At 30.9% G+C, this 26,389-nt stretch overlaps 1 protein-coding gene across 2 annotated transcripts in view; it reads left to right on the top strand.

The window, feature by feature from the left end:
* The window catches only part of l(3)80Fg (dnaJ homolog subfamily C member 16 l(3)80Fg), a 77,085-nt gene extending 55,556 nt beyond the window's left edge, over window positions 1–21,529 (top strand). Inside the window, exons 8-11 of one of the 2 annotated variants that reach the window (XM_076503288.1) lie at window positions 1,803–1,880; window positions 3,932–4,093; window positions 10,712–10,925; window positions 18,221–21,529. In XM_076503288.1, the coding sequence (XP_076359403.1) occupies window positions 1,803–1,880; window positions 3,932–4,093; window positions 10,712–10,925; window positions 18,221–18,466 (700 nt within the window). In that variant the 3' untranslated portion in view covers window positions 18,467–21,529. The remainder of the gene's footprint in view (window positions 1–1,802; window positions 1,881–3,931; window positions 4,094–10,711; window positions 10,926–18,220) is intronic. The other variant, XM_076503289.1, reaches the window with a different exon arrangement.
* Window positions 21,530–26,389: the final 4,860 nt, after the last annotated feature.

Genomic DNA, 26,389 nt, shown 5'->3' with positions numbered 1-26,389 from the left:
ACATTTTCTATCCTGGTGTTCCATGTGAGCACATTATATATCCTGGTGTTTCATGTAAGCACATTCTCTATCCTGGTGTTGCATGTAAGCACATTCTCTATCCTGGTGTTTCCATATAAGCAGATTCTCTATCCTGGTATTGCATGTAAGCACATTATCTATCCTGGTGTTCCATGTAAGCACATTATCTATCCTGGTGTTCCATGTAAGGACATTCTCTACCCTGATGTTCCATGTAAGCACATTTTCTATCCTGGTATTCCATGTAAGCACATTTTCTATCCTGGTATTCCATGTAAGCACATTTTCTATCCTGGTGTTCCATGTAAGCACATTCTCTATCCTGATGTTGTATATAACCACTTTATTTAGTTAATGTTATCACTTTTTCGTGACAAACATCATTAACAATTTTTCTGGTATTATGATCACTTAGGGATACTTTGAATGTTTACTGGTCTATTTTGTTGATTTTCATTATAATAATAACTTTTTGAACAAATATTTTCATTGGCAAGATAATTTATGGTATGAATTCCCAAGTTATTGTTTTTGGCACTGGGGTAAATCAGTTCTCTCATATTTCACCTCTGGTATCTAGTTTCACACAACAATCAGAGGGGGATCACTTTTGGTTGAGATTGTTAATTATTTTGTATACAGTGAGATAGACACATTCGGTTCTATGGTTATCCTCTTGGGGGACCTTGAGGGTGCAACTGAGACTGGTCATCAACATTCTGGCAATAATTTAGATTTAATTTTTGTTGCACATAGAAAATGAAAAGCTAACAGACTAAAAGAAGGCACAGAAAAATTAATTATGTATGTGGAGAGTGTCAGAAGAATATTGTCAAGGGAAGTTAAGTTGGTTGTAAGAGACAAAAGCAAATGAGAAAATAAATCAGACCAACTCTGAGATGAGCAGAGAAAGAAATCCTGGCAGTCAAGTAATAACTATAAGTGTGAAAGGAGGTAAATGCTATTGGAAATATAATTTCTGTTTAAGAAAATGTTAACTTTCACAAACAGTCCACCTTATAATACAAGGATTGACAGGATAAGTCTCCTTAATTTAACTAAATCAACAGAGTTTAAGCTAAATAATAAACAAATTGGATAAACTATGATACAAATGAAACAATTTTTAATAAATTAATTGACAAAAAAACAACAGTATGCACACTTTAAGTAAGATGCTAGACAGTTTCCTTGTACTTTACTTGTGTATTGAGTAAGTGGCTTTTTTCTCTCAAGATGTTTTCCATCAGTCAACTTACATAAGATCCAGCACTGTAATGTTTTAAATCTGATGTTTCTTAATTAATAAAAAAAGCACACTTACCAACAAAAACTCATGCTACCTTCATGACTGTTCATTCTCGTTCAACATGATGTGGGTTTTAATTTCTGTATACTATTTTTCCTAAGAGTGAAGAACACTGCTGTTTTTTTCTGTATAATTGCTCAATGTGCAGCATTACATATTACAGTACCTGTGGGGACAAATACAGCTAGAAAAAGCCAGTTCAATGGTTTTCTTGGCCGTGCATTTTGTGAAAACTGTATAAATTCAGAATAAACAATATATTTTGAAAAATTGTACATTAAAATAAGATGTAAAATGCACAGTATACCTTCGTACCACAATAATCAAATGGAGTTCAGTAAGAAATTTGATGAAATATTAATACAGTGTTATGTTTTATGATACTTACATGTAATAACCTAACTGTTAGATTTATAATAACTACATAAACTTTTGATAACTTTGTACTCTAATAAAGATAAATATTTTTCAGTCAACTTGAAGAACGGAACATACAAGAAAAATATCGACGAGAAGGAAAGCAGCCACCAGGTGTTTGTGGAAAATCAAGGTACATTTATTTTCCAGAGTTTTTTGCATTAATTGCTTAATAAATATTTGAACTCAAAATACATTGTGATCTAGATATGTAGGTAAAAAATCTATCAGTATCTGTCTTGTGACATTCTTCACCTAATCAATGCATCCTCTATCCTGGTACTCTATATAAGCACCTCAATCAGATAATGTTATGTCTTTCTTTATTTTTGTTTGTACAAAAGGAAATTGATATGCAAGGTGATATACAGTATGAATTTCCAGATTATTATTTCTGGCATAGAGAGACAAGTCAAATATCTCCTATCCCACCTCTGATATCTGGCATCAAACGACATGCTCAGTTAAGACTATCATGTTAATAATTATATTCGTGGTGATGTGGATAAATATATTTGTTTCAGGATTTTCCTCCAGGGGATTTCATAATCTTAAGACATTATTTGACCTGCTAGTGAAGGATGCTGTTTCTATCTAATGTTTTTACAAGAAATGCATCATTATAATAGAATCTTCCACAGGCATAACAGGTATTATCTGGAACAAATTCAACTTAACAACTTTCTAGACCCTATGTTATACAGAAACAGCATAGATACAGAATAAATTGTTAAAATTTTCTACTTTAAAATAACAAGATAAAAAAATGCACAGTATGCCTGCATACCATAATTACACAGTGTGTTTGTTTTGTTCTTAATCACTGATGAACTACAATGTGTGAGTGAAGTGACCCTTAAAATAGTTTTTGTAATTTATTTGTGGATGAAGTCATGATGTCATTGGTATGTGAGACGTATGATGTACTGTTATGTTTGGAAGATGTAATGAGAGGGTTAGTAAACACATTAGAAGGGTGAAGATTTTATATTATTCTGGTAATGTGCCTTTGGAAAGGAGGTTAAGGTAAGTCCAGCAATATTATCTCTGTTTTTGGCTCGGAGATTGTATGAAATTTCTAAGACATTACTTCTGGTTTTTTCAATAGCATTAACAGGATAATTTTTTTTTTTTTTTCAAATAAGAATGTCATTTTGTCACTCCTTAATTTTAAATCATAATCATTAGAGCATGAATATCTAAGTCTTAATAACTAGTCTGTGGGGATAGTAATTTTAGTTTCTACTGGGTGAAAGGACTTGTAATTAAGATACACATGGCTCTATATGTTGGTTGGTTGTATCTTATACTATTGATTTTGAATATACAACTCAGAATGACACATGGTTATGATACCTGATATAAAGTTATGGTGGAAACGTAAACATTGTTGGCATTTTATATGTAGTGTAGCAAAACCAGAAATTTATTGTTTTCGGAATGGTCTATAACAACTATTTCTGATACAAAATATTCATACTCAAATATTATAGTGATTAGAGATTTAAGATTTTCAACATTGCAATATCTCTTATAGTTAATGGTATTGGAAAGCAAAGAATATGGGTCTACTTAGAACTTCAGGACCATTGAGAAAAAGACCTGCAACAAGTAGTACCCAAATCATATCAAGCAATATGCAGCATTTTATACCATGTAAGAATCCATGACCATAAAAGGTATTTACAAAAGCCATCCGTATGCTTCAAACAAAATTTTGGAATATAATTAATAAAAGTCTCTTTCAGGAAATGAATCTGACATAGTGTATGTTTGCAACAAAATGAACTACCAGTCACACCTTCATCTTGGTTATGGCATACCTCAAATAACTAGAGAATGAGATGGGTATTCATAGTATTCTACACAAAGACATACTTGTCATGTTTCCAGATGTAGTGTGGATTGTGTGTAAACAATCTCTTGAAACAGACACTAAGAAATCATTGTTCTTTACACTGGATGGATTGTGGAAATCATGTTTGGAGGATTCTTGCATTTTGAACAGCTTTTGATAGAGTCTTTTACAGTGTAAGCTGTGATGCAGGACTGTTGTCAAGATGCATGATTATCAGACAGAATTTAAACAGATGTGTTAAGGTCCAAAATAATTTTATTATATCCTGTTTAATATCACCCTTAATATGTTTTACTAACTCATTAATATTTCCTTAATATTTGCAGAGAAGAACATAAGTTGAACATACACGAACTGAGAGGTGAGACATACAATGGGTTGGTGCGACTACTGAAACCAGGTTTTAGGACTATTGTACTTTTTGTAGACAAAGAGTCGAAATCGAAGCTTTTGCCCAAGTTCTACAAAATTGTCTACCCTTACAGAAAGTAAGGCCAATTTTATTTTTTTACTTAAAATCATCTTACATCATAATGGTTTATTTAAAGTGTCATTCATAATTGTGTTGACTTGTTCTTATCAAATAGATTGAACCTTTTGTTGTACATAACCAGTAGATGGTAGACCATCTTGTGGTACTGGTGGAATGTTTTTATAAGTAAATTTATGATGTATATATGTATGTTTAAATGTATTATTTTAATACTTACTTTTAAATTAAGGCATTAACTCATACATTATATTAAACTTTGAGTTATAATCTACAATTTGGTTCCAAACTTATTGACATAAGTTCAATAAAGTTTTGAATGTGAGTCAACAAACACAATGAAATTGACTTTGAACCTTCATCCATTGTGAAAAGGTTGAAAGCTCAAGTTTTAGATACTATTGGTCACAAGAGGCATTCTGCTTTATGAATTTTTGATAACCCATAGAAAATTCCTGTGTAATTCCCTGGTTATCTATGAATTTTTGATAACCCATAGAGGATTCCTATGTAATGCCCTAGTGGTCTAATATGCCAGTACTGTCATTTGTTAAGGATTTTATCTCTTCATAGTTTGTTGCAGTGTAGCCCTCCTTTTGTCAGTATAATCATTTTACAAATATGGTGGAACCACAGTTTCTTCTGAACTTAAAGTGTTTGAAATCAGTGTTATAAGTTTTAAAAGCAGTCAAAGTTCTAAAATTACTTAAAGATTGTTCTGATTGGTTCCAGATATATTGGTATGGCAGTGTTTGCAAAAACTTTTCAAATTGTAATAAATAATCTTCAAATTTAAGTCTATTAGGAACACTAAATTTCAGACCATGAGCAAGTTCCTTTTGCTCAACATCATGTACTTAGAATAATTAGATATATCTTGATTAGAATTTTCTGTGAAATAGTTTTTACTTATCTGTTGCCACTAATCTTATCCAGTTGTTTGTTTTTTACTTTCACCAGGCATTTTATTGTTTTATAACTGTATGAAATATGTTCATTGTATGATTTTATTGTTTTATAACTGTATGAAATATGTTCATTGTATGATTTTATTGTTTTATAACTGTATGAAATATGTTCATTGTATGAATTTATTGTTTTATAACTGTATGAAATATGTTCATTGTATGAATTTATTGTTTTATAACTGTATGAAATATGTTCATTGTATGAATTTATTGTTTTATAACTGTATGAAATATGTTCATTGTATGAAGTATAAAAACATTATTATATTTCCAGATAGTTTAAAGTAACTTTTATAGTTGATGACGTAAGCAACTGATGTTTTTTTCTTGTCATTTCTAAATTGAGATCAACTTTTTAAATCTTATTATATTGTCTTGGATGCTGGAATCAGAGGATCAAAACCTTAAAATTACTTATTATATTTTCTTGGATGCTGGAATCAGAGGATCAAAACCTTAAAATTACTTATTATATTGTCTTGGATGCTGGAATCAGAGGATAAAAACCTTAAAATTACTTATTATATTGTCTTGGATGCTGGAATCGGAGGATAAAAACCTTAAAATTACTTATTATATTGTCTTGGATGCTGGAATCAGAGGATCAAAACCTTAAAATTACTTATTATATTGTCTTGGATGCTGGAATCGGAGGATCAAAACCTCAAAATTACTTATTATATTGTCTTGGATGCTGGAATCAGAGGATCAAAACCTTAAAATTAAGAAAGTGAGGGAAAATCTTTAACCATTTACATTAATTTAGATTGAAAAATAACAAATGTAGTTGGTTTTGAAAACAATAAAATGCAGTTTTATTCAACATTTCCAAAAAAGAGAGTTAATATGGATGTATTGTACCAATGTTTAATGACTTTTGATATTGGTTTGTTTTGAGAAAATCTTAAATGTGGTATGAATTTTACTAGTAAGTTAGCTGTCACCCACATAATTTATAAAAGAATACAAAATATTAAAATTTTTATAGGAAACCCCTACCCTCATGGTTACTAAGATATCCCAATAACTCAATAAAGAAAAAATAAATTTGCATAAATTTTAAGCACAAATTCAGTGTAGTCAAATTATCTGGCCCAAGTCTGCTATAAAAAAAACAAAGAAGACAGAATGAAATGAAATTTAATACCAGAAATAATTCAGTTGGTTTAATACTAAACAAGACTACACTAAAATGACACCATTAACTATAGTATTACCATTATGGTTTAATACTAAACAAGACTACACCAAAATGACACCATTAACTATAGTATTACCATTATGGTTTAATACTAAACAAGACTACACCAAAATGACACCATTAACTATAGTATTACCATTATAAAAACTTAAGAGAACTAAAATGAGTCTTGTCCAAAAATAAACAAAAGGTATAGTTCACAAATACTGTGAAAATGTATGGATGTTTTGTAAAATTTGTACGACCTGCCTAATTACAGGCCTTTCATTTTATCTTCGGATATGATTGTACCAGTTTTAGTGGTTATTTTAATATAAACGTATTTTGTGTGAGTGAAGATTCATGATACAAAAACTCATAGTCTATCAGAACTATTGAAAATGTTTCAAACTGAACAAACACTAAGAAATGCAGAAGCTAGTTTTGGCATATCCAATTTCATTATAGGAGACAGGTTACGAGCCAACCAGCTTGTATTATACTCAGCATAATGCCCATTATTTACACAAAACAGCCCATAGGAATTGTGAGGTCTTTTTGAAAGACTCATAATGAAATTAAAGATAACAATGAAGTTACTATATATGCCCAGATACCATGTGCACACAGTTTTGAAAGATTAAATTGAAGACAATTTGTTTCTACACATCAGTTATACAAAGTGTGTTGAATAGTTTCCAAGTACAATAAGTAACTGTCAATCTACTAAAAATGTTTGAACATTTTTGTGTGTGTAAGTTTTATAAAATTTATTGAAAATTTTGTATGTGGTAATAAACCAAGCTAATTGTTCATTTTAACATAAATCTTTATCACTAAAATTCTCCTGCCATCAGATTCATTGGATTTGCTTCCTTCAACCTTTGCTTCATCATCTTGTGATTCCATCTGCATTTCATCATCCATCTCAGCCATAACATTGGATATACAACAATTTTTGAAACCTTTAATAATGCTTCAATGGTTTTTAGTGGTAGCTTCTAGTAAAATGTGTAACAGTAGTGAATGTACACAAATATAATGCACAGTCAATTTTTCGAGAGGAATTTGAATGACAAAAAAAAAGTGCATTATATTTGGGGAAATATGGTATTAGCAGTGATGCAAAATACGACTTCCAGTGCCAATTTTTAAGGTCAAGAAGACTTGCTTCAACCAGATAGTTGAGTGCACATGTTGTTTGAACAAAAATCACCAGAACTAGCACCAATGCTTCTGGGTGTTTTCTTTCTTCACATAATGGTCAAGGTTGGGTGTTTCTCTCAGTGATTCATAAATTCATACCTAGAGATTCTGAGAGGAACATGTTGTTCATTAAACATTCTTGATTTTGATCAATGTTTTGAATGAGTGAACAAATCTGTGACTTTGTTGTGGTTTAGAGAAATTGTTTGATATATATATATGTAGTATTTTACCTAGTTGCATTACTGTGAGGGGAACTAATGCATGATAATGTTAAGTGTCACTGTTAGGATTGTGATGGAATATTTTGAACCAGAAACCCATGGTTTGGCCATCATACAGTTCTGATATAAATATCTGATTGAACAAGATAAAAGAAATCCCCTATATCATACCACAAATGAATGATCATAAATGTATCTCACAGATTCAAAAACTGTAAATATCATGGAGCCCATACTTGTTACAGACAGCTTTATGTTATCAGTTTCTAACTCTTACCACATTTATATTAAGAGTGCTCATGTTGTAACTGTTGGCATATTTGTAGTGAAACTAATTTCAATGAATCAATTATGTATTTAAAATATACTTAGTTTTGTTTGTCATTTGGTTAATATAAAATCTTAGCTTTAAAATTCTTGTCTCTCTAGCATTTGTAGAATGTTTTACATCTTAGAAAAGGAATGCTTGTATGTTTATAAAAAATCTCTTTTGACTTTCTTCATGAAGTAGATGTAACCAAGAAGCTCTTGGATAATAAGTAAACTGAATACAAGATGTCATTTTTCATAATATGAAACTTTAATTTTTATCTTGTCCTGTAAAACATACTATGCATGCAAGTAAAGGTCATTCATACATTCATGTAAGATACATTTTTCAAACGAGATGTTTAAAATGTCCTCCTCTTAGTATGCAAGTTTGTTTCAGTGAATTATATCAAAATATGGTCTGTATAAAATAAGCTTGCATGTAATTATTAATAAATTGTAGTATATGACTGATACAAGTTGAGAAACTAACATGAACTAAGTGGTATTGTTCCATATCTATATAACCAAGCATCAACACAGTATAAATAGTGTTTTTAGGTTACCGTACACGTATGATTATGAATTTTATTATCCTTCGTTACTGAATGTAACAACCCTACTTTCCATATCTATATAACCAAGCATCAACACAGTACAAATAGTGTTTTTAGGTTACCATACACGTATGATTATGAATTTTATTATCCTTCGTTACTGAATGTAACAACCCTACTTTCCATATCTATATAACCAAGCATCAACACAGTACAAATAGTGTTTTTAGGTTACCATACACGTATGATTATGAAGTTTATTATCCTTCATTACTGTATGTAACAACCCTACTTTTCTTGCAGTTGCAAAAATTCTTATTAGCTCATTCTCATTGTTTTTTTATTATTTGAAAACTGTAATAATATATTTCTTGGTTTCAAACATTCCATCTTAAAGTGTTTATGGTATCTGAACACCTTTTCATCCTTAATTTCATAATTGGGTTTCATAAGAATCATTTTCTGTAATTCAGTCTCCTAAACTACTTATGAAATTTATTTTTTTGTATTTCAGGTTTAAAAATTTTAGAATCTAACTTGTGAAAGAACATTATACAGTAAAACCTGTCTAAGGCAGAATATCATGGAACTAAATAAAATTTCTGGCTTAAGCAGGTTTTCCAGCTTAGACACAGTGAACGTGCATTTCATTAATTATATATAATTTTGAGCAGAAGGTTATAATTTCTTGACTCAAGAGAAGTAAGACATTTGTGAATAAAGTTATTATACTGTTTATGCTATATTTATTAGAATAAGAACAATAATAGACATTCAAAATATGCACAAGTACAGAAAATCTTAATCAAATTTATTTGAAGAAAGTGTCCAATATCAACTGTTTCGTTTATTTTAATGGGCTTTGTCATGAGGTAAAAGAGAAAGCCAATTCTATGACCTTTTCATGAAGTTCATTTTCCCCCTTCATTTTTGCATACAATTTTATAGTGTTGATATAACTTAACACTTGCGATGAAGTAGGATTTCCATTTCCTCACTATATTTTCCATTTTGTTCATCTTCTGAATCTCTCACACTGTTACCATCTTTTGATTCTATTATAGATTTTAAATCAATTTCATCAGTTTCTGTTAAAACATTCTTATCAACATTCACAGAATCATCTGCTTCAATCTTCTCAATCAGAGTTTGGATTTCACTAGAATCGTCATAACAACACCTTCTCCACAATTTCTGCCTTTATCAAGAATGAATCCACAGTTTCGAAAGCACTTTATTACGCATTCGATTGAATGACTCAAAAATGCAATTGCATCTAACATATCAATGTTCATTTCAGATGCTCTCTTACAGTCATCCGTGTTTGCAATAATATGCTAAAGCATCAATTTTCTGTATTTCAATTTCATACACTGTATAATTCCATTATCTAGTGGCTGTAGAACTGATGCTGTACATGGAGGTAGAAAGACTAAACAAACATTTGAAAGTTGAACTTTTGGGTGACAAGTTGCATTATCTAGGAAATCTAGAATTTTCCTATTTTCTTGTTCCATTCTTTTGTTTAATTTGTTCAAAAATTCCTCAAATAGCACTTATCATTCACACTTTATTATTTGCTTTCCATTCCACAGGAAGTTGATTCTTCCTTAAATTTTTGAAACAGTGTGGATTTTCACTTTTACCTATTACCCATGGTTTCTCTAGTTTTCCATCAGCAAATGTGACCAAAAGTACAGTCAGTTGTTTTTTTCAAATAATGACCTTTGGAATAATGATGGCAGAAAAAAGAACAGAATAAATTTAACCAATACTTACTGTAACAAAATGTCCAAGAATTTATTAACATTTAGTTAAAAACAATTTTTTGCCTTACCTAGGTTTTAATCCTCCTTGTTGATAGATGAGACAGATGAAAGATAGTTTTCCATCTGCATTACGCAGTATCTGCCATATAGAGGGCCTTTTATAAGAGAAATCTTAAGATAATGCTGCAAAATTTTGATATTTCCAGCCTAGACAGGTTTTACTGTATAAAGGATTCTGACAATAGCTCTAAGATTCTGTACATTGTGTGAGTGTGTGAACAACTGTTGCTATCCCAAACATGAATATCACATTTTTCAAATAATTATTTTCTTTTCTTTTTGTATACATGTTTTTCTTGAAGTTTGAAATCTTTACACAAGTGTCTTTCCTATTATTATTTAGGAATAAGTCTTTGATGTTTGCTTTTCTCGTGGTGGAGAAGAATCTAGACTGGTACCGTCGAATTCTTCTTCAGACATTAGGAGAATCTAGAGAACTTAATATCAACCCAAAGAACTGCATTGGTACTGTACTGTCACTGAATGGACACCGTAAATATTTCTGTGTATATCATGCCAAACATGCTGAGCCAAAAAAAGGTCACTCTAGTTTCAAGGTTGGTTTTGTTTTACATATTGTGTAGGTTGTAGACATTTTCACAAAGGAATTGTTTTACTTGCACAAAAGTAGTATCAAATAAATTACAAAAACCTTAAGAAATTGAATTAAAATTTAAGTTTTTTTGTTGTTTTTTTCCCCAATTTTGTACTCTTTTGAAGTAAGCCTAGAAAACTAAGAAGTGAACAATATACATGAGAATCAAATCTGTATACAGACTTAAGTTTACACATACGCATACAAGGTGTCCCAGAAGTCTGGCTCTGTAAATAAATATAATTTTTCCCATATTTACTTTATTAGTTGTTCTTGAAGTCTTATTCTTCTGCAAAGCCACACATTAGGGATATCCAGTATTTAAAATTAAAAATCAAGTAGGTTTACTTTTGAAATACTATAGACTTACCTTTAGGAAAAATAAATTTGAGAAGAAATGTGGAAGATCATAAGAAACAAAAACGTTTAAAAGAGTATATCACATTAACCACAAAATGAAGATAAATAAATCTGATCCTGGACAAAGGAAATATTCAAGCCAAAACAGCAGAGAAACTCAGATTTGTGCTAGCCAGGAAATCAGAAAGACCTGAACTGGAGGGATATGGATGAACAAACAATTTGCGAAAAAATGATGATGGGTGAAGAGAAACAAAACTAACATGAGAAACTGGATGTAATCCTGTCTGAATGTACTACCAGTAAAGGCAAAGAAATGATACACTAGAGGTGAAAAATAAAAGAGGGAATTACAAGGAAACTGATAATAAATTGAAAAACTTCATGTGGGAGAGTACCCAACAGAAGGTAGAGCCATTAAAAATTTGGAAAATCAAAGGCTCATTTCTAAAGAAAAAATGTAAGGGCACTAGAAAGGCAATGATAATTAAGGAAGAAAACCTGGAACATGATCTTCCACTAGATGTACATGAAGTGTATGAGTTCAAAAAGGGAGATCCACTGTTTACCACAAGAAGAAGAAAGAACATCCCCTTGGATAGTGATAGAAACCACCACTGTTGAAAAGTCAAAATAAAACATGATTAATCAAATCTGAATCAAATGAAAAGAGTGAAGGAAAGCACATTGGACTGAACGAAGTGCCAAGGTGTGAAAGGAATAAGACCATCCATCTGGAGACCACTGTCCTGAAGCCTACTACAGGTGAAAAAACCTAAAATAATGTCCCAAAAAATGGAAAATTAAAATGTACAATGTAGACATACTCTGATTTACAGAAATAGCAAACCTAAATGTGATCAAATACTACATATAAAAACAGAAAATACCCAAGAAATGACTGAGGTGGGGCTGATCAATCTAGAAACCACAAACAGCATTGAGCAAACGAGACAAATGGAGAAAACCCATAAGTAGAACAGGTAAAGGATGGGAAAATTTCTGGAAATTTAAAGGAATAACAATGACAATACTAGAATAAAACAAAAATTTAACATAGCATGGCAGACACTCCATGTGATGCTAAATGTACAGGAGGAGCCCTCCCCCCCAAAAAAAAACAGTGGAGAGAAAAAAAATCTGCATGTAAGTCCATATAAATAGTGGACATGAAACAGTCTTGTTCCACCAAAGAAATTCCCAAAAGAAAAGAAGCTACATATGGAGGGAAAGAATGGAAGATGGCAAAACCCCAACTTGGAAGGAAGAAGGAGAAGATGTCTCACAAAAATTCCTAAATGGATGTGAAACACGTGAGAAAAGATAAATACTACCCATAAGAGAGTAAATAGGGTAAAACAAAACTTAAAAACCATGTAGGGGAGAAAATAGAAAGTAGTAAAAGTGATCCAAAAGACATAAAACCATCAAGAAATTATGTGTGATTGTAAGTTAAAGTATAAAATAATTAAAACCTGGATATGGGAAGGCTTTCAAGTTCCCAATCTCAAAAGAGACAAAAAAATAATAAAGAAACAATGTCAGGAGATGGAAACATACTGTAAAATGTGTCTAAAACAAAGATAGGCTGAGCAGATTCTGGAGTACTGGCCTGGAATGCAAGCTATGATAAGGTGAAGAAAACTGAAAATCTTGTCTGTCTGAAATGGGTTCAGCTGCTATAGGAAGAAGGCAAGTAATTTTGGGAACAGGTAAGATGGACCTCCACAACCAACACAAATGAAGTTAATGGTAAGATGTGTAAAGTAAATGAAATGAATGGTAAAAATTTAACAATTTATGTAACATAATTAAGGATAATCCTCAAGTTGAACTACAAGTAACTGAAAACAACAGGCACATGTTAAGCCTAATTGAACAGTGCAGGACAAAAGATATCACTAAGCTCTAAAATAAAAATTTTAATTTAACAATAAGTATAATAAAAATGAAATAAGTAGTAATTTATAAAATAAATTAAGTATGTATGAAAAATTGCCTATGTACGAGATGTAATGTACTGAAAAAAAAAACAGTGTAGGTAAATGATTAATATTCCAGTCAGATTAATTACAGGTAATACAAAAATAAGAGAGATTTGTAGTATTAATGGTATAGGAAAAAGAATACAACTAAACCTCATTTCTAACCTGAACTGAAGTATAAGTATTGACTAAACTAATGAAATTTATAATATACAACGCAAATAACTACAGATAATAATATTAAAAAGCCATAACAATATAACATCCTATCATAGCGAAGTCAGAAGGACTGTATGTCAAAATATGTGGGCCCCCAAACTCTTGGTAAGGTCCAACAAATATCAGCTCCTTGAATGATCCCATCAAAATAAAGCTGAGAATCTTCCTCTGGAGTACCATGACTTGAGGTCAGTGTAAATGTGCAATTACAACATATAACATCCGAAGTGGTAATACAGAATTCATAATGCAAAACGAATACCCAAACAAAACTATGTTTTGGCAAAAACAAAGAAAGTTTTTGCAATGAGGTAGTAAGTTCCATAGCCTAATATAAATATAAAATAATTCTGCTTTAGAATAACTTAACAAATTACAAATAACTTTACTGTGTAATAAAAACTAAACTTTTTGAGAGAAATTTATTAGAAAGATAAGGGAAAAAATTAAAACACTTGAAGAGAGCACAAACTAAACACAAGTGCTGCCAGACAAGAAGTGATAGTTTGGGTTGAACTGAATAGATGGAGTTACATGGTTAAGAGAGAACTGAATAGATGGAGTTACATGTGTTAAGAGAGTATGGGTTGAACTGAATAGATGGAGTTACATGTGTTAAGAGAGTATGTTGCACTCTTATTGATGAAGAGTTGTAGCTTTGTGATTTGCATGTGAGACACACTGAAATCAGCCATTTCAAGATGTGGGAGGTTCAAAGCTTATGACATGAACAAAATGTTTTTGCATATAGAAGGCAGCACTGAATAAGAATAACCATTTATGTGTGCAAAGATACTGCACTGTATCAGGATTTCTATCTACTAGACCTACTGATACCAACATCATTTTTTGTTTTGGGAGACAATTGTTTAACTCCATGAAGTCATTCCCCTAACTTACATTCACTTGGGCTATATCCAGTGTGGTCTTGCTTCCCAACTGATCATTATTTCAACATGCCTATCTTTTAACATGTATTACAAGAGCAGTGAACACTTTTGACAGATTCTATTATCTGAAATTATTGTCTTTTTCCCACAGGTTACTCTCAGTACTTTTTAAATGTTTATGTGAATAGCTAGGTCATCTTTTGATTGACATTTTTGCAGTAATTGACTACCATCTGTTTTTACTCTGATGGTCTTAAGACAATTAATTCTGTCTCTCTGATTTTTAAGGGTAAACATCTGAAAAGTATGTCACATGGTTTTAAAGAATCTGCAAGGTGAGAATATAAATATCTTTGTTTTGAATATGCATTATTTGTCATTGAGAAAACCATACAGATGATTTTTTTTCTTGAAGTAAGTATTATGCAAGGAAGTCAACAACAGTTAATAAGGTAGTATCTAAAGTTTATGACCTTGTCTGTGTTTTAATGAGAATGTCATATAGGTAGTTCTTGCTGCTCTGGGTATATGTTAGGTTTCTTGAAAACCAAGAAAGGTTATAAACTGTTATAATTAAACAGTTTGTTACAAAATCTTAACTGAGAAAGCCTGAAGGGAGACAGTTAATCCAATAAAAGTAATTACTTGTTGTGAGAACTCCAAATATCCACTGAAATAAAATGAATAATATATTTTTTCTAGGATGACTGCAAATTTTAACAGTCAGTTACATTTATTTATCCTAACAATGTCAGCATCTAACCTTATCATATCATTCTATAGTTTTATTACTATACTTTGGATCTGATCTCTCTCTCTCTCTCTCTCTCTCTGTGAAAAGTAATAAATCAAAGTGGTTGAGTTTAAAGTAAATGAATGATCAGGTTACAACAATATAGATACTGCTCATTTCATTATCAACTGATCTTATGAAAGTGACCTAACCTAAGAAACCTCTAATTTTACATTTTAGTTGCTTTTTGTATAAAGATATATAAGAATAAATAAATAAAGTATATATAAGAATAAATAAAGTATATATACACATACACACACAAAAGAATTGTGTGTGTATATATATATATATAAATATATAAGAATAAATAAATAAAGTATATATACACATACACACACAAAAGAACAAGAAATTTAGCATTTCTGGGTTTGAGGCCATTTGCACTTGGTCTATGGAATAGCAACACTAGAATTCAGATTTCAATACCCATGGTGGGCAGAGCACGGACAGCCTACTGTGGTGTTCTGTGCTTACCTTCAAAAAACAACAATAAATTTGCGATTGGATGTCTTGATTCAATAATCTTACCTTTCTTCTCACTATATTGATTTGCCAAAAAATAATTAATGTATATTTCAGCTATGCATTTTAAAACACAAGAAGTCTATCATGCACCAGAATGTAATGTTTCTTTCAAAACAACTGTAATTTATATTCCTTTGTAAGTATATTATAAATAGGTTTAAAAATCTGTAAGCACCAGTGTAAAGAACTTCAGTTACCAAAACTAAATACTTCTGCTAACTAACAATTTACATTGAAAAACTAATAACACTAAAAGTGTTATAGAAAGTAGATTTTTTCTTTTTATAAGTTATAAATATGTCAACAATCGTTGAAGAACTATTAGCAACAAATAAAATAGAGATAAGCAGGGAACAAGATTCTCTGGTGGGTTTCACAACTGTATTGATATCTCAGGAAACCAAAGCAGCAGTACCATATTTTACAAACATGCTTTTAACTGTCATTAGTTTCTGATCCTAATTGGTTGAAAACAGTGTAAGCCTATTATTAAAGATATAAATTTTCAAAAGGACAGCACTGAAACATCATATAATAAATAAAGGTTGAGAATTTATTATTATTTCCTTTTGAAATTGAAAGTTAGATAATATAAAAATTTTAATTATGAACTATTCCTTGATGTCAAATTTATTATTATTGTTAATAAAATTGATTACTTTAATTGTGTGGTGTTTTTCTAACAGTGTTCACTGATACAGCATAAATGTAAGGTTATGAATATGTAACTTAATCCTGGAGCAACCATCTTTCTACTTAAATGACCCAGAATCAACAGCCAGTGATCATTTGTTTGTGGTATAAATGACAAGCCATTTTAATCAATTGCCTGAGCAGTTGTAAACACTTCTGTAAGCAGTCAAACATTCTTTTCATAGTGTTTTGGAATGTGTGTAGTTAATATGGAACAGCCTTCTGAGATTGTTCAGCTTGCTTTCTTTCTTTCATTGGATCTCTGTATGAGTAAAACATTCAGACATTTTCACTGATGTTCAACCACTGTTTGTTTGTGAAGTCCCACTTTGAAGAACTAGAATTTCTTTATACTGTGAGAAAACTGAATTTCGTGTGCACTGAATTAAGTATCAGTCATTTGTGTGGATTTCAGATCATGTGACTGATTGTCAGAAGATGATTTACATTATTTTGGTTTAACTATAGTATTACAAATTCTGGTCACCCTTAAATTCTGTTATGCAGTGTACTAAAAAAGAACATATCACATTCTGTAAATAGATATGATTATACTCACACATCTGAATAATTGGTTTGTAAGCCTTTATTTTTAAAAAGCAATCAATTTTACAAGTGATTCTACATATATATAAAATATACCTTACCATTTCAATCTTGTTTTTGGATTTCAGCAGTAAAGTACAGACAGACCTGAAATGTACACTGACCTTGAGATTTTTACATTTCTGTCAGGATAAATATTAGAAGTATAACAAATGATTGGCTTGACTCTATCAACTTACAAGTGAAGTGAGCTTTCTAATAGACTAGAACTAAAAATTAACCCAGTATTGGGTGTATTTAATTTAATGTACTATTTCAACTAGAAATGTACAATATCAGAAAATAATACTGTATAAAGATTAGAATCTTTATACAATCAGTTGGGTATCCTTACTTTTAATATTTACAGCTGTATTACAAATAATATCTCATGCTAGCTTAGAGGGTTTTGGTTAGTTAAAAAAAAAATCTGTATACTAAGCTAACAATGCAAAATAATTCTGACAACAACAAAAATATGTAATGAAAAATATAAATGTTTGTATTTTTTAAACATTTTAACCAATAGTGTTAATGAAACTAATGTTAAAGAAATATTGACTATTTTTCAATGCAGTATTGGTATCCTAAATTGTAAATTTATATATTTATTGATTTTATTTTAATTTGACTGTTTTCATTAACTTAGTGAAGGTTAATAAAAATGTTTTCACATTATTAATATGCATGTTCTTGATGGTTTTATCTTTTCCTATCATTCACGAAGAAGTTTTGAATGACTCACAAATTAGATGTTTATCAAATGACAAACATTTTAAAGTTTGTCATTATTCGTTTTCACTTCTTTTCTTTCTGTTAACACTTAACATGTTGCTTTGAAAAATACTTATGTTTCTACTCTGGAAATACAATTTTTAAACATAAATACAGGTTCATGTATAACTTAACTAAGCACACCATCACCTGACTGCTGTTCAGTAATTAACAGTGATAAATTACCTTATGTTACACTGCATGAAATTTGAAGTTTGTACAAGTTAATTTTGGTGATTTATGTTATAAATTAGCTTTATATAAAGTACCTGTAAATATACATTTTACAGATTTCCATATCTGGCCTTAGAACTTAGATAAGTTGCCTGTAACATAAATTTAGATTTTCGCAAAAATCCTGAATCATCTACAAGGTTTTAATTTCTCTTTCCAAATAATACTGCTGATTAAAGTTGTTATTTTCATTTAGCAATCCAAAAAAGTAGATGGGATCAGTGTGAATTTCATGGGGTTTCAAGAGAGCTACAGTGAATCAGAGAGTAGTGATGTTGAAACAGGAGGATTTTTAAAGAGAGATGATGATGATGATATAGAATCATACAACATACTCTTCGAAGAGCATTTACTTGACAGATTATCAAACTGGTTGGACCGGCTGTTTGAAGGAACCACTCAACGGTACTATATCCAGTACTGGCCAGAAAATATGAAATAGAAATACATTCTTATTACTGAGATATAAAACTTTAACATCCATTTTCTGGTTACATGTTATATAAAAATAATTTAATCTTTTGAGACCATTTAGTATTTTTCTTTTAATGTTTCAATTAAACTTAATGCAGTTTATGCTGTCCCAGGTAAACAGTGAATAACTCATTTTCTATTTGCATGATACAATCTATGAACTGTTTAAAAGGACACATAAAGCAGAAAACTGATACACACTTCTCATAACTGCTTTTTATATTTGTAATTAGTTCACACCATTTTACTTAAAATAGCATTTACTAACATTAGCATGAATTTTGAAAAAGTTTAATATCGTATTTCATAAAAGAGGTGTGACATTTAGTGACTAGTAGGTTATATTTTTGTTTAAAACATTCATGAAATCATGATATCAAATTAATTTGTATAAAGGTTTAAATTAAGTTATAATTCTGGGAAAGAAAAATATATTGTAAGGTATGTAACCTGGCTTCAGTGATGGTGATGTTATTTCAGTAAGTATTCTTCATAAAATTAACATTTTTGAAAATTGTACAATCTGTTTTTGAATGCAATCTTCCAATCAAAACACCTTTGAGTTAAGTAAGAGTTCTTATATTTTAATAATGTTTGGATTCATTGATTTTAGCTATGTAATATTATTTCACCTCATTTTTAACACAAGTCTATTGCCTCCTGATTATTCCTTAAATAATATTACACAAAAAAGGGAAGTGCAGTTTTGGAAATTATTGCATATTTATACAACCAAACCTGTATGTCACTGATAATTACAAATTGGTATAATCTACAAGGATTTTAGGTCCTGAAAATTAGTATATCAAAAACCTGTTGTTACAATTTTCTGTCTTTCTGATTCTTTTTATATATTTAGAATTCATACAATTTGTATCCTATGTGTAAACATACTAATTGGAACTAAAATTTTGGTTTTCTTTGGTAAAGTTTTCGAATGATTCATAATTAGATTTGGAAAATGTAGTGTTTTGTATTCATCGTAATAGACTTTACTGTATGAAGTCTTATGAATAATATGCTTATTATTCAATGCATTCATATTTATATATGTAATCCAGAACTGCCTAATATGTTGATCCCATGTTTTACTTACTGATAAATGATATGCTTGTGCTTAAAAATATATTGCACATTAATAAAAACACACGTGATTTCCTCAGGTAGAACTTTTAGGGTTTATATTTTACCACCTTTTTAAAATTTAAGGTGAAAGTATTTATGAAACCTAATCCATTACTTCATTTCACTTGTCAACTTAAACATAATTATCTTTGTTTTTGTATTATGTGTGACCAGGTGAAACAGGATTATTTCTGTTTATATGATTTGTATTTTCAGAGCTTAATTTAATGGTTATCATTTCTAATGCTGTTGAAGTTAAGATTTTTCAACTGCAATAAAAGTTAAAACTTGTATAATTATCATTCTTATAATGTGTTATAATACATTATAATAAATCAAACTTAAATTAAATTTTTCACAGTAATTTTTATATTTTTAGGCAATAATTATGAAACTCGTTAAGTAACGTATTATCTTAAGCGTAATTTATTTTGAGCTTACAAGTAAAAGGGGAAAATAATAAGTTAACTGAATATGCCAAAAGTTCCAGAATTTCATTATTAAACACTTCTTTGAAAATGAATGAAAGTTTTGACTATCAAAACCAAATTTCAGTTTGTAAACATAAAACACTTATGAATGTGTGAAAAACTTGAGTAGAAGTTTCCTAATTGTTTAATATTGGCTTCTTTTGAAGAATATCATACTCATATCTATTCTACACAACAATAGGGAGCCTCATTTGTTACTGTTAGAGGGTATACTGCCTTTAGATTCAAGTTTTGTCACTCGTGAGTCTGTTATTGCTCAGGGTATTGAGGATTGCTTTGTTAATGCTTCTCTTCATAACATTTACTTAGCATCAGACCTAGTTGTGGGGCTTGTTGTGGTTGGAGTAAGACCTACTTTGCCAATTAAGGGTGTATTATTATTGTTGGGAAACAATTTGTCTGGGAGAAAGTCGTTCCTGAACCCAAAATGGTTAGTGATCTAATCACTGTTTCATCTGATGATGGTGTTATTGTTGAGGGGAATACCGATGTGTTTCCATTGTGTGCTGTAATTCGAGCTCAGGCTAAGAAATTAAGAAAAAAAGAAGTTACAGATGCACGTTCAGAGGAGGACAACATTATAGATTTGTCTTAGACAATTTTTTGGATCCAATGGAAATCTTGTGAATAACTGTCCTACTGACAATTCTTCAGTGAGTGACAATGACAAACATGAGGGATCTGATTCACTTACTGAAGTTCTCTTTGCTAGAAGTAAACTGATCACTGAGCAAGAGATGGTCTGCAGATCTCCATACTATTTAAATATGCATTCCCAAAAGATGGACTGGAAAAAATTCCAAATGTTTTTTCAAAAATGATGTGCTCTTGAGAAAACGTAGATCACCAAATGTACCAGTTTCAGAAGATTGGGCCACAGTTTATCAACTCGTTGTTCCAAAAGCACATCCTTCTGAAATATGGAAAGTTGCCAATGGGAGGTCATTTAGGTGTCAATGAGACATGTAACAAAATAATAAGACATTTCTTTTAGCCAAAAAATAGGCAAGATGTTTCTCAGTTATGTAAAACTTGTCACGCATGTCAAATGGTCTGAAAACCTAACCAGAAAGTTCCTGTTGCTCCTTTGAAACCTATCCCAGCTTGTGAAGAGCATCTCAGTCATGTGATTATTGATTTTGTTGATGTACTTTCACATGCTACATAATTTTATGATAATAAGGTTATTTGCATTGATCATATTATATGCTGTCATGATTTTTGACATTGTATAGTTCTTTGACAGTATATTGGTATCAATGTGTGTATATACATGTCTTAGTTAAAAATTGTCTAATATCAATTTTTAATTCTCTAAGAAGAGAGATGTAACAGATTTATTGTAACATATTTTAATATCTACATCTGTTTTGATGTAATATATATTTAAAAATATATGTAACTTACATTGTTCAATGTGTATTGCAAATGCTTCACCTGTTCTCTAAATTTGTAGAACATTAAGGAGCAGTTAAGGTGTACGTCAAATACCAGTACTGTTGCCTTCTTCAGCTGAAATTTATAGAAAATCTCCTCCAAGTGTATAAAAGGTAACCAGTGCAACACATGAGGATAAAGTTTAAGAACATTGGTTTTCTACAGTCTGTATACTGTAAGACTCAGAAGCTATAATTGTGATTAACATTTAGTATTCAAGAAAGTACTGGTATTTAACCAGGAATGTTTACAGAATTTCATACATTACAAATCATTCAACTTCAATGAGTTAACTTTGGATGTTAATATTTCTACAAGGACATTACATACTGTCATCTGAGAAAAGTTGCATGTGTTCAGTGAGGAAGTTGGCTTCCTGTCATGAGAAGTGTACTGTGTGTCAATACAGAATTAATTTGCTGTCCATGAACAATTCATGTGGAGAGCGCCAAATGAGAAGTGATAGTTTGGCAGAAATGAATGGAGAGAATTGAATGTATCATGAGACTATTGGTGGAGGGTTAACACACAATGATTTGCATGGAAGATGCAATGAAGAGGTCAGTTACAATGAAGAGGTGATAGAAAGTAGAAAACAAGAATAGCTATCTATGTGAGAGAAGCTAATGCATTGTATCATAAGTAGCCATACAATGAAATTATAACCTTTTAGACTTGTAAACAGTACTTATGTAGATACAGTTTGTATGGGTTTAGAGACTGATCAGCTATTAAACCAAGATCCTTTTAGTTAATGGCACTGTTTAAGTGATTCCCATCCAAATTATACTTATAATTCAAATTATTATAACCCACATGCATTTATTACATTGAAAATCCATTTGTTTTACCCAACTCACCAGACCCAGCATGGCCAGATGGTTAAGGCACTTGACTCGTAATCTGAGGGTTGTGGGTTCGAATCCTCATCGCACCAAACACGCTTGCCTTTTCAGCTGTGGGGTCATAATAATGTTACAGTCAATCCCACTGTTTGTTGGTAAAAGAGTAGCCCAAGAGTTGGAGGTGGGTGGTGATGACTAACTGCTTTCCTTCTTGTCTTACACTGCAAAATTATGGACAGCTAGTGCAGATAGCTTTGCACAAAATTCAAAACAAACCAACTCACCAGATTATCTAAATCTTTTTGTAAATTCAACAGCATTTTCTTCACCGCCAGCAACACCAGAGACCTTAAATCATCTACAAGTTTAATTAATTAATCCATATATAAATACATAATGGTAAAAAGAACAAATTAGTTTTGCTTTAACGATAGTTTGTTTCGGAGCAAAGCTACACAATGGGCTATCTGAACTATGTCATAAATGGAGAACTGAACTTTGGAGTTTAGAATTGTAAGTCCAGAAGTTTACTATTAAACCAGTAGGGGACTTAATATCTTTAACTCACAGGAATTAGTTAAAATTGATGTAATATCCTGTGTCTGTAGCACAGTCTCTTTCTTTAGCTTTACTGATTAATTTGAATTTTTTGGATGTGACCATGAATGTGCTTTGACTTATGATATTTTTTTAACATAATCTTCATGGGTACTTTAAATATAGTACAAGCCTCAGAAAATGTTAAGAATTTTAGCCAAATCTAATGAAATTTTTTCATGATATATACTGACATAATTTCGTTTAGGTTTTATACATCAAGTATCCCCTAAGTGGCCCAATGGTAAGTCTAAATCACCCACAGTGGACAGAACACAGATAGACTATAGTATAGCCTTGTTTTTAACAACGAATAAACAAAATGAATGAAGACTTTCATGAAACAGTTACTGAGAGTATTACGTAGTTTTAAGATAGACCACGTAACATTGCACCACTTAAACCTATGTGAAATAAAAAACGTTTACACTTTTAAATAAACAGAAAGTTCTTACATCATCAAATTTATATTTTTAATCTCTTGTCATTATTCTATAGTAATGTTTCATTTGTAACTCATTGTAACTCATAACTAAGAACTTTCTTGAGAAATAGATCTTAACTACGTGACAGAGAAATATAATAGATTATTTATTTATTCAGAAGTTGGAATGAAGTTTTAATTTCTCCTAGATGAGTGTCATAATTAAGTATCAGAATAGTTTGAAACATTAAATAACGTCTCATTTTTGGTAACTCACTCTGTATTTACTAGAAATAATTTTTTCACTCTGTTACTTACTGCAGCAAAATATTTTGTTATTTTAACTTTTCAACATGTAATCTGGATGATCATATATGTACCAAATTAAACATTGTTTAGTTTTAAATACATTTTCTTGAATACATAAAACAATTCAGCAACACTAGCACAATTAAAAATAATTGTATGTAAGAGTGGATGCAAAATTTGTTTATCTTAGCTGTGCGTTAACTTTGAAGTGTAAAAAATTACTTTAGAAAAATGTGTACTTCTCTTGAAAATGCCAGAATTATACCTGTTAGAAAAAGTTTTATTTTTTCCCAACTCTAGATACTAACATTAAATAATTTACAAGTATAGTATTTTCAGATAAAATGATTTTCCAAACAAAGAGGTTAGATAGATTTGGTATATAACAATAGGTTAACTACATATAATGTAAAGTAATGCTGAGTTTCATTAAAACACACTGTATATATTTGCTTTGGACACTGGACAGGTATTAATTTAACAGACCAGCTTTACTCCCTCAAGTGTTATTTCCAAACTGAGTGGTTCATTCAAGATTTCCCCATGGTGGACTCGGCAGATAACCCAATGTGGATCTGCTATAAGAAAAACACACACACACTCATTAAAGATATGTTCCAATTTTTTAAATCTCACTTAAATTAGTTAAATTTATAATACAATACTTACCCACAGTGACTAGTGCTTCTCACGTGACTGGTCATTCCCATTTAAACACTGAAAACTTTGTAACCTTGAGATATCACTTGGCCTACCACTGGAGAATACTGCTGCTCTTGACCCTTGTGTACATGTGGTATCACATCTGTACCTTCCATGTGAATAACAAGAATGAAATTACACTAACAACTTTCTAGAACACATTTTGTATGAAAACCACGTTTAGTATTAAAAAGAAATTCAAAAAATTGTACAAAAAGAAAAAGTCCACAGTATTCCTTCGTATCACACTTCCCTCTGTTTGAGTCAAGCTCATCAAGTCAACTAATCTCAAACTAAAACCAGTTTAACTTCCAAATACACCGATATAGGAAATACATAATCTTTTTCTCATTCTTATAAAACACACACAACACAAATAATACAATTATTTAACATACATACAATCACACATTGAAAAACCCTTTAACAATGATACAATGGTAAAAGGAAAAATCATGTATTATTACAGGACTATGATTTCGAAGTAAGACATGGACCAGGTAGAGTACGTTCAAACGTAGATGCATTGATTAGAATCATGATAGAATATGCTGAAGCATGTCATTAATCCGATAAAGGAAGTAAAAACTAGATCAGGCAACTCCGAAGCTCATTGGGATCTTTTAGATCATACAATCAAAGAGCGGAACGAGGATCTCGTAATTAACATGTTAAGACAAAAAGTTTTAAAATCAGAACTGGAAGTTGAATAGTTCAGATATACTGTAGAGATGGGATAACTATAAACAAACTGGAAAATAAATAATTCAAATAGTTGTATCCCATAACTTAAAATATAAAGTCATGAAACTTAACATGTTATTCCTTATAGGCTCACCTAGCATTTGTAAAAACGTAGTAGAATAAGTAAGCGGCTTTCTGGCAAAACTTGAGAAAAGTTATCAAACATTACTGTGAATCGTGCATAGAACATCAAGAACGAGAAACAAGCTTACATTTGAAATATTCCCCTACAGGGGCGTAGATTTTTTACACCTGATGGGGAGGATGATTTTTGCAACCACTTATGTGGACTGTTCAATTTGCAAATTGTTAATCTCTGATTACGTGAACCTGAAACCTGTAAACATACAGTCACAGAGTAATCTTGTTGCCACGATACTTCAAGGTTTCCATGTATGTTTGTATAAGTGAGGTATTGTGGACAGTTTTCAAAATGTTAATAATAGAATAAAGACAACAAATGTGTCGTAAATTAACAGCCACATGAATTTATTCCTGCACAGTATAAAATATGGCCATTATACTTGACAAGGTTACTATTAACTTTCATTGCATGAATTACGTTTTCAAATATTAATAAAATTAGTAATACCCTTGATAAGTTTATATCTACTGGAAAACTGTTCATGTTGTTTGATAAAAATAATTAAAATGTCTTTGTGAACTCTTGAAAATTACACATCAATACAATGTAGCACATAATTATTCATACTTTTCATTGAAGTAAAATTCATTTAGTCCTCTAGTCGACATGTTCCCAAACGTAGACTTCCTTTGTGATGATCTGTTTATGAATTCTTTCATAAGCTCTTCTATATTTATCTTGTCGACCTCATATTTGTGAGTGTGACAAACTGCCACATGGTTGAGGAGGCACTGAGGTGACCTTAACAACGTCTTCAACCGTCTTAATACAGAAAAGCTGCGTTCACATTCGCAACTGAATACTGGACATACAAGCAAAATTTTCATGAGAAGAAACACTTCACTTAACATCTGCTGGCTTGTTTCATGCATTTTGCAGTAAGCATCCTTCGCACCTTTCAGAGATACTGCTTTTGTTGTTCCTTTGAACATGGGCAACTGAAACTCGAGCAGTTGTACAGAGATTTCTGGATAGAAGTTTATAACCGAGTTGTCAATCTTGCCAGATTTGATCATGTTCTCAAGTGCCAGATATTGCCTCAAGTCGTTGTCTGCATTGAATCTAGTGGTCT

Source organism: Tachypleus tridentatus, chromosome 6, assembly GCF_004210375.1.
Source record: "Tachypleus tridentatus isolate NWPU-2018 chromosome 6, ASM421037v1, whole genome shotgun sequence".
NCBI lineage: Eukaryota > Metazoa > Arthropoda > Merostomata > Xiphosura > Limulidae > Tachypleus > Tachypleus tridentatus.
Note: the sequence above shows the minus strand (reverse complement) of the source record. Positions and strands in the feature narration are given on the sequence as shown.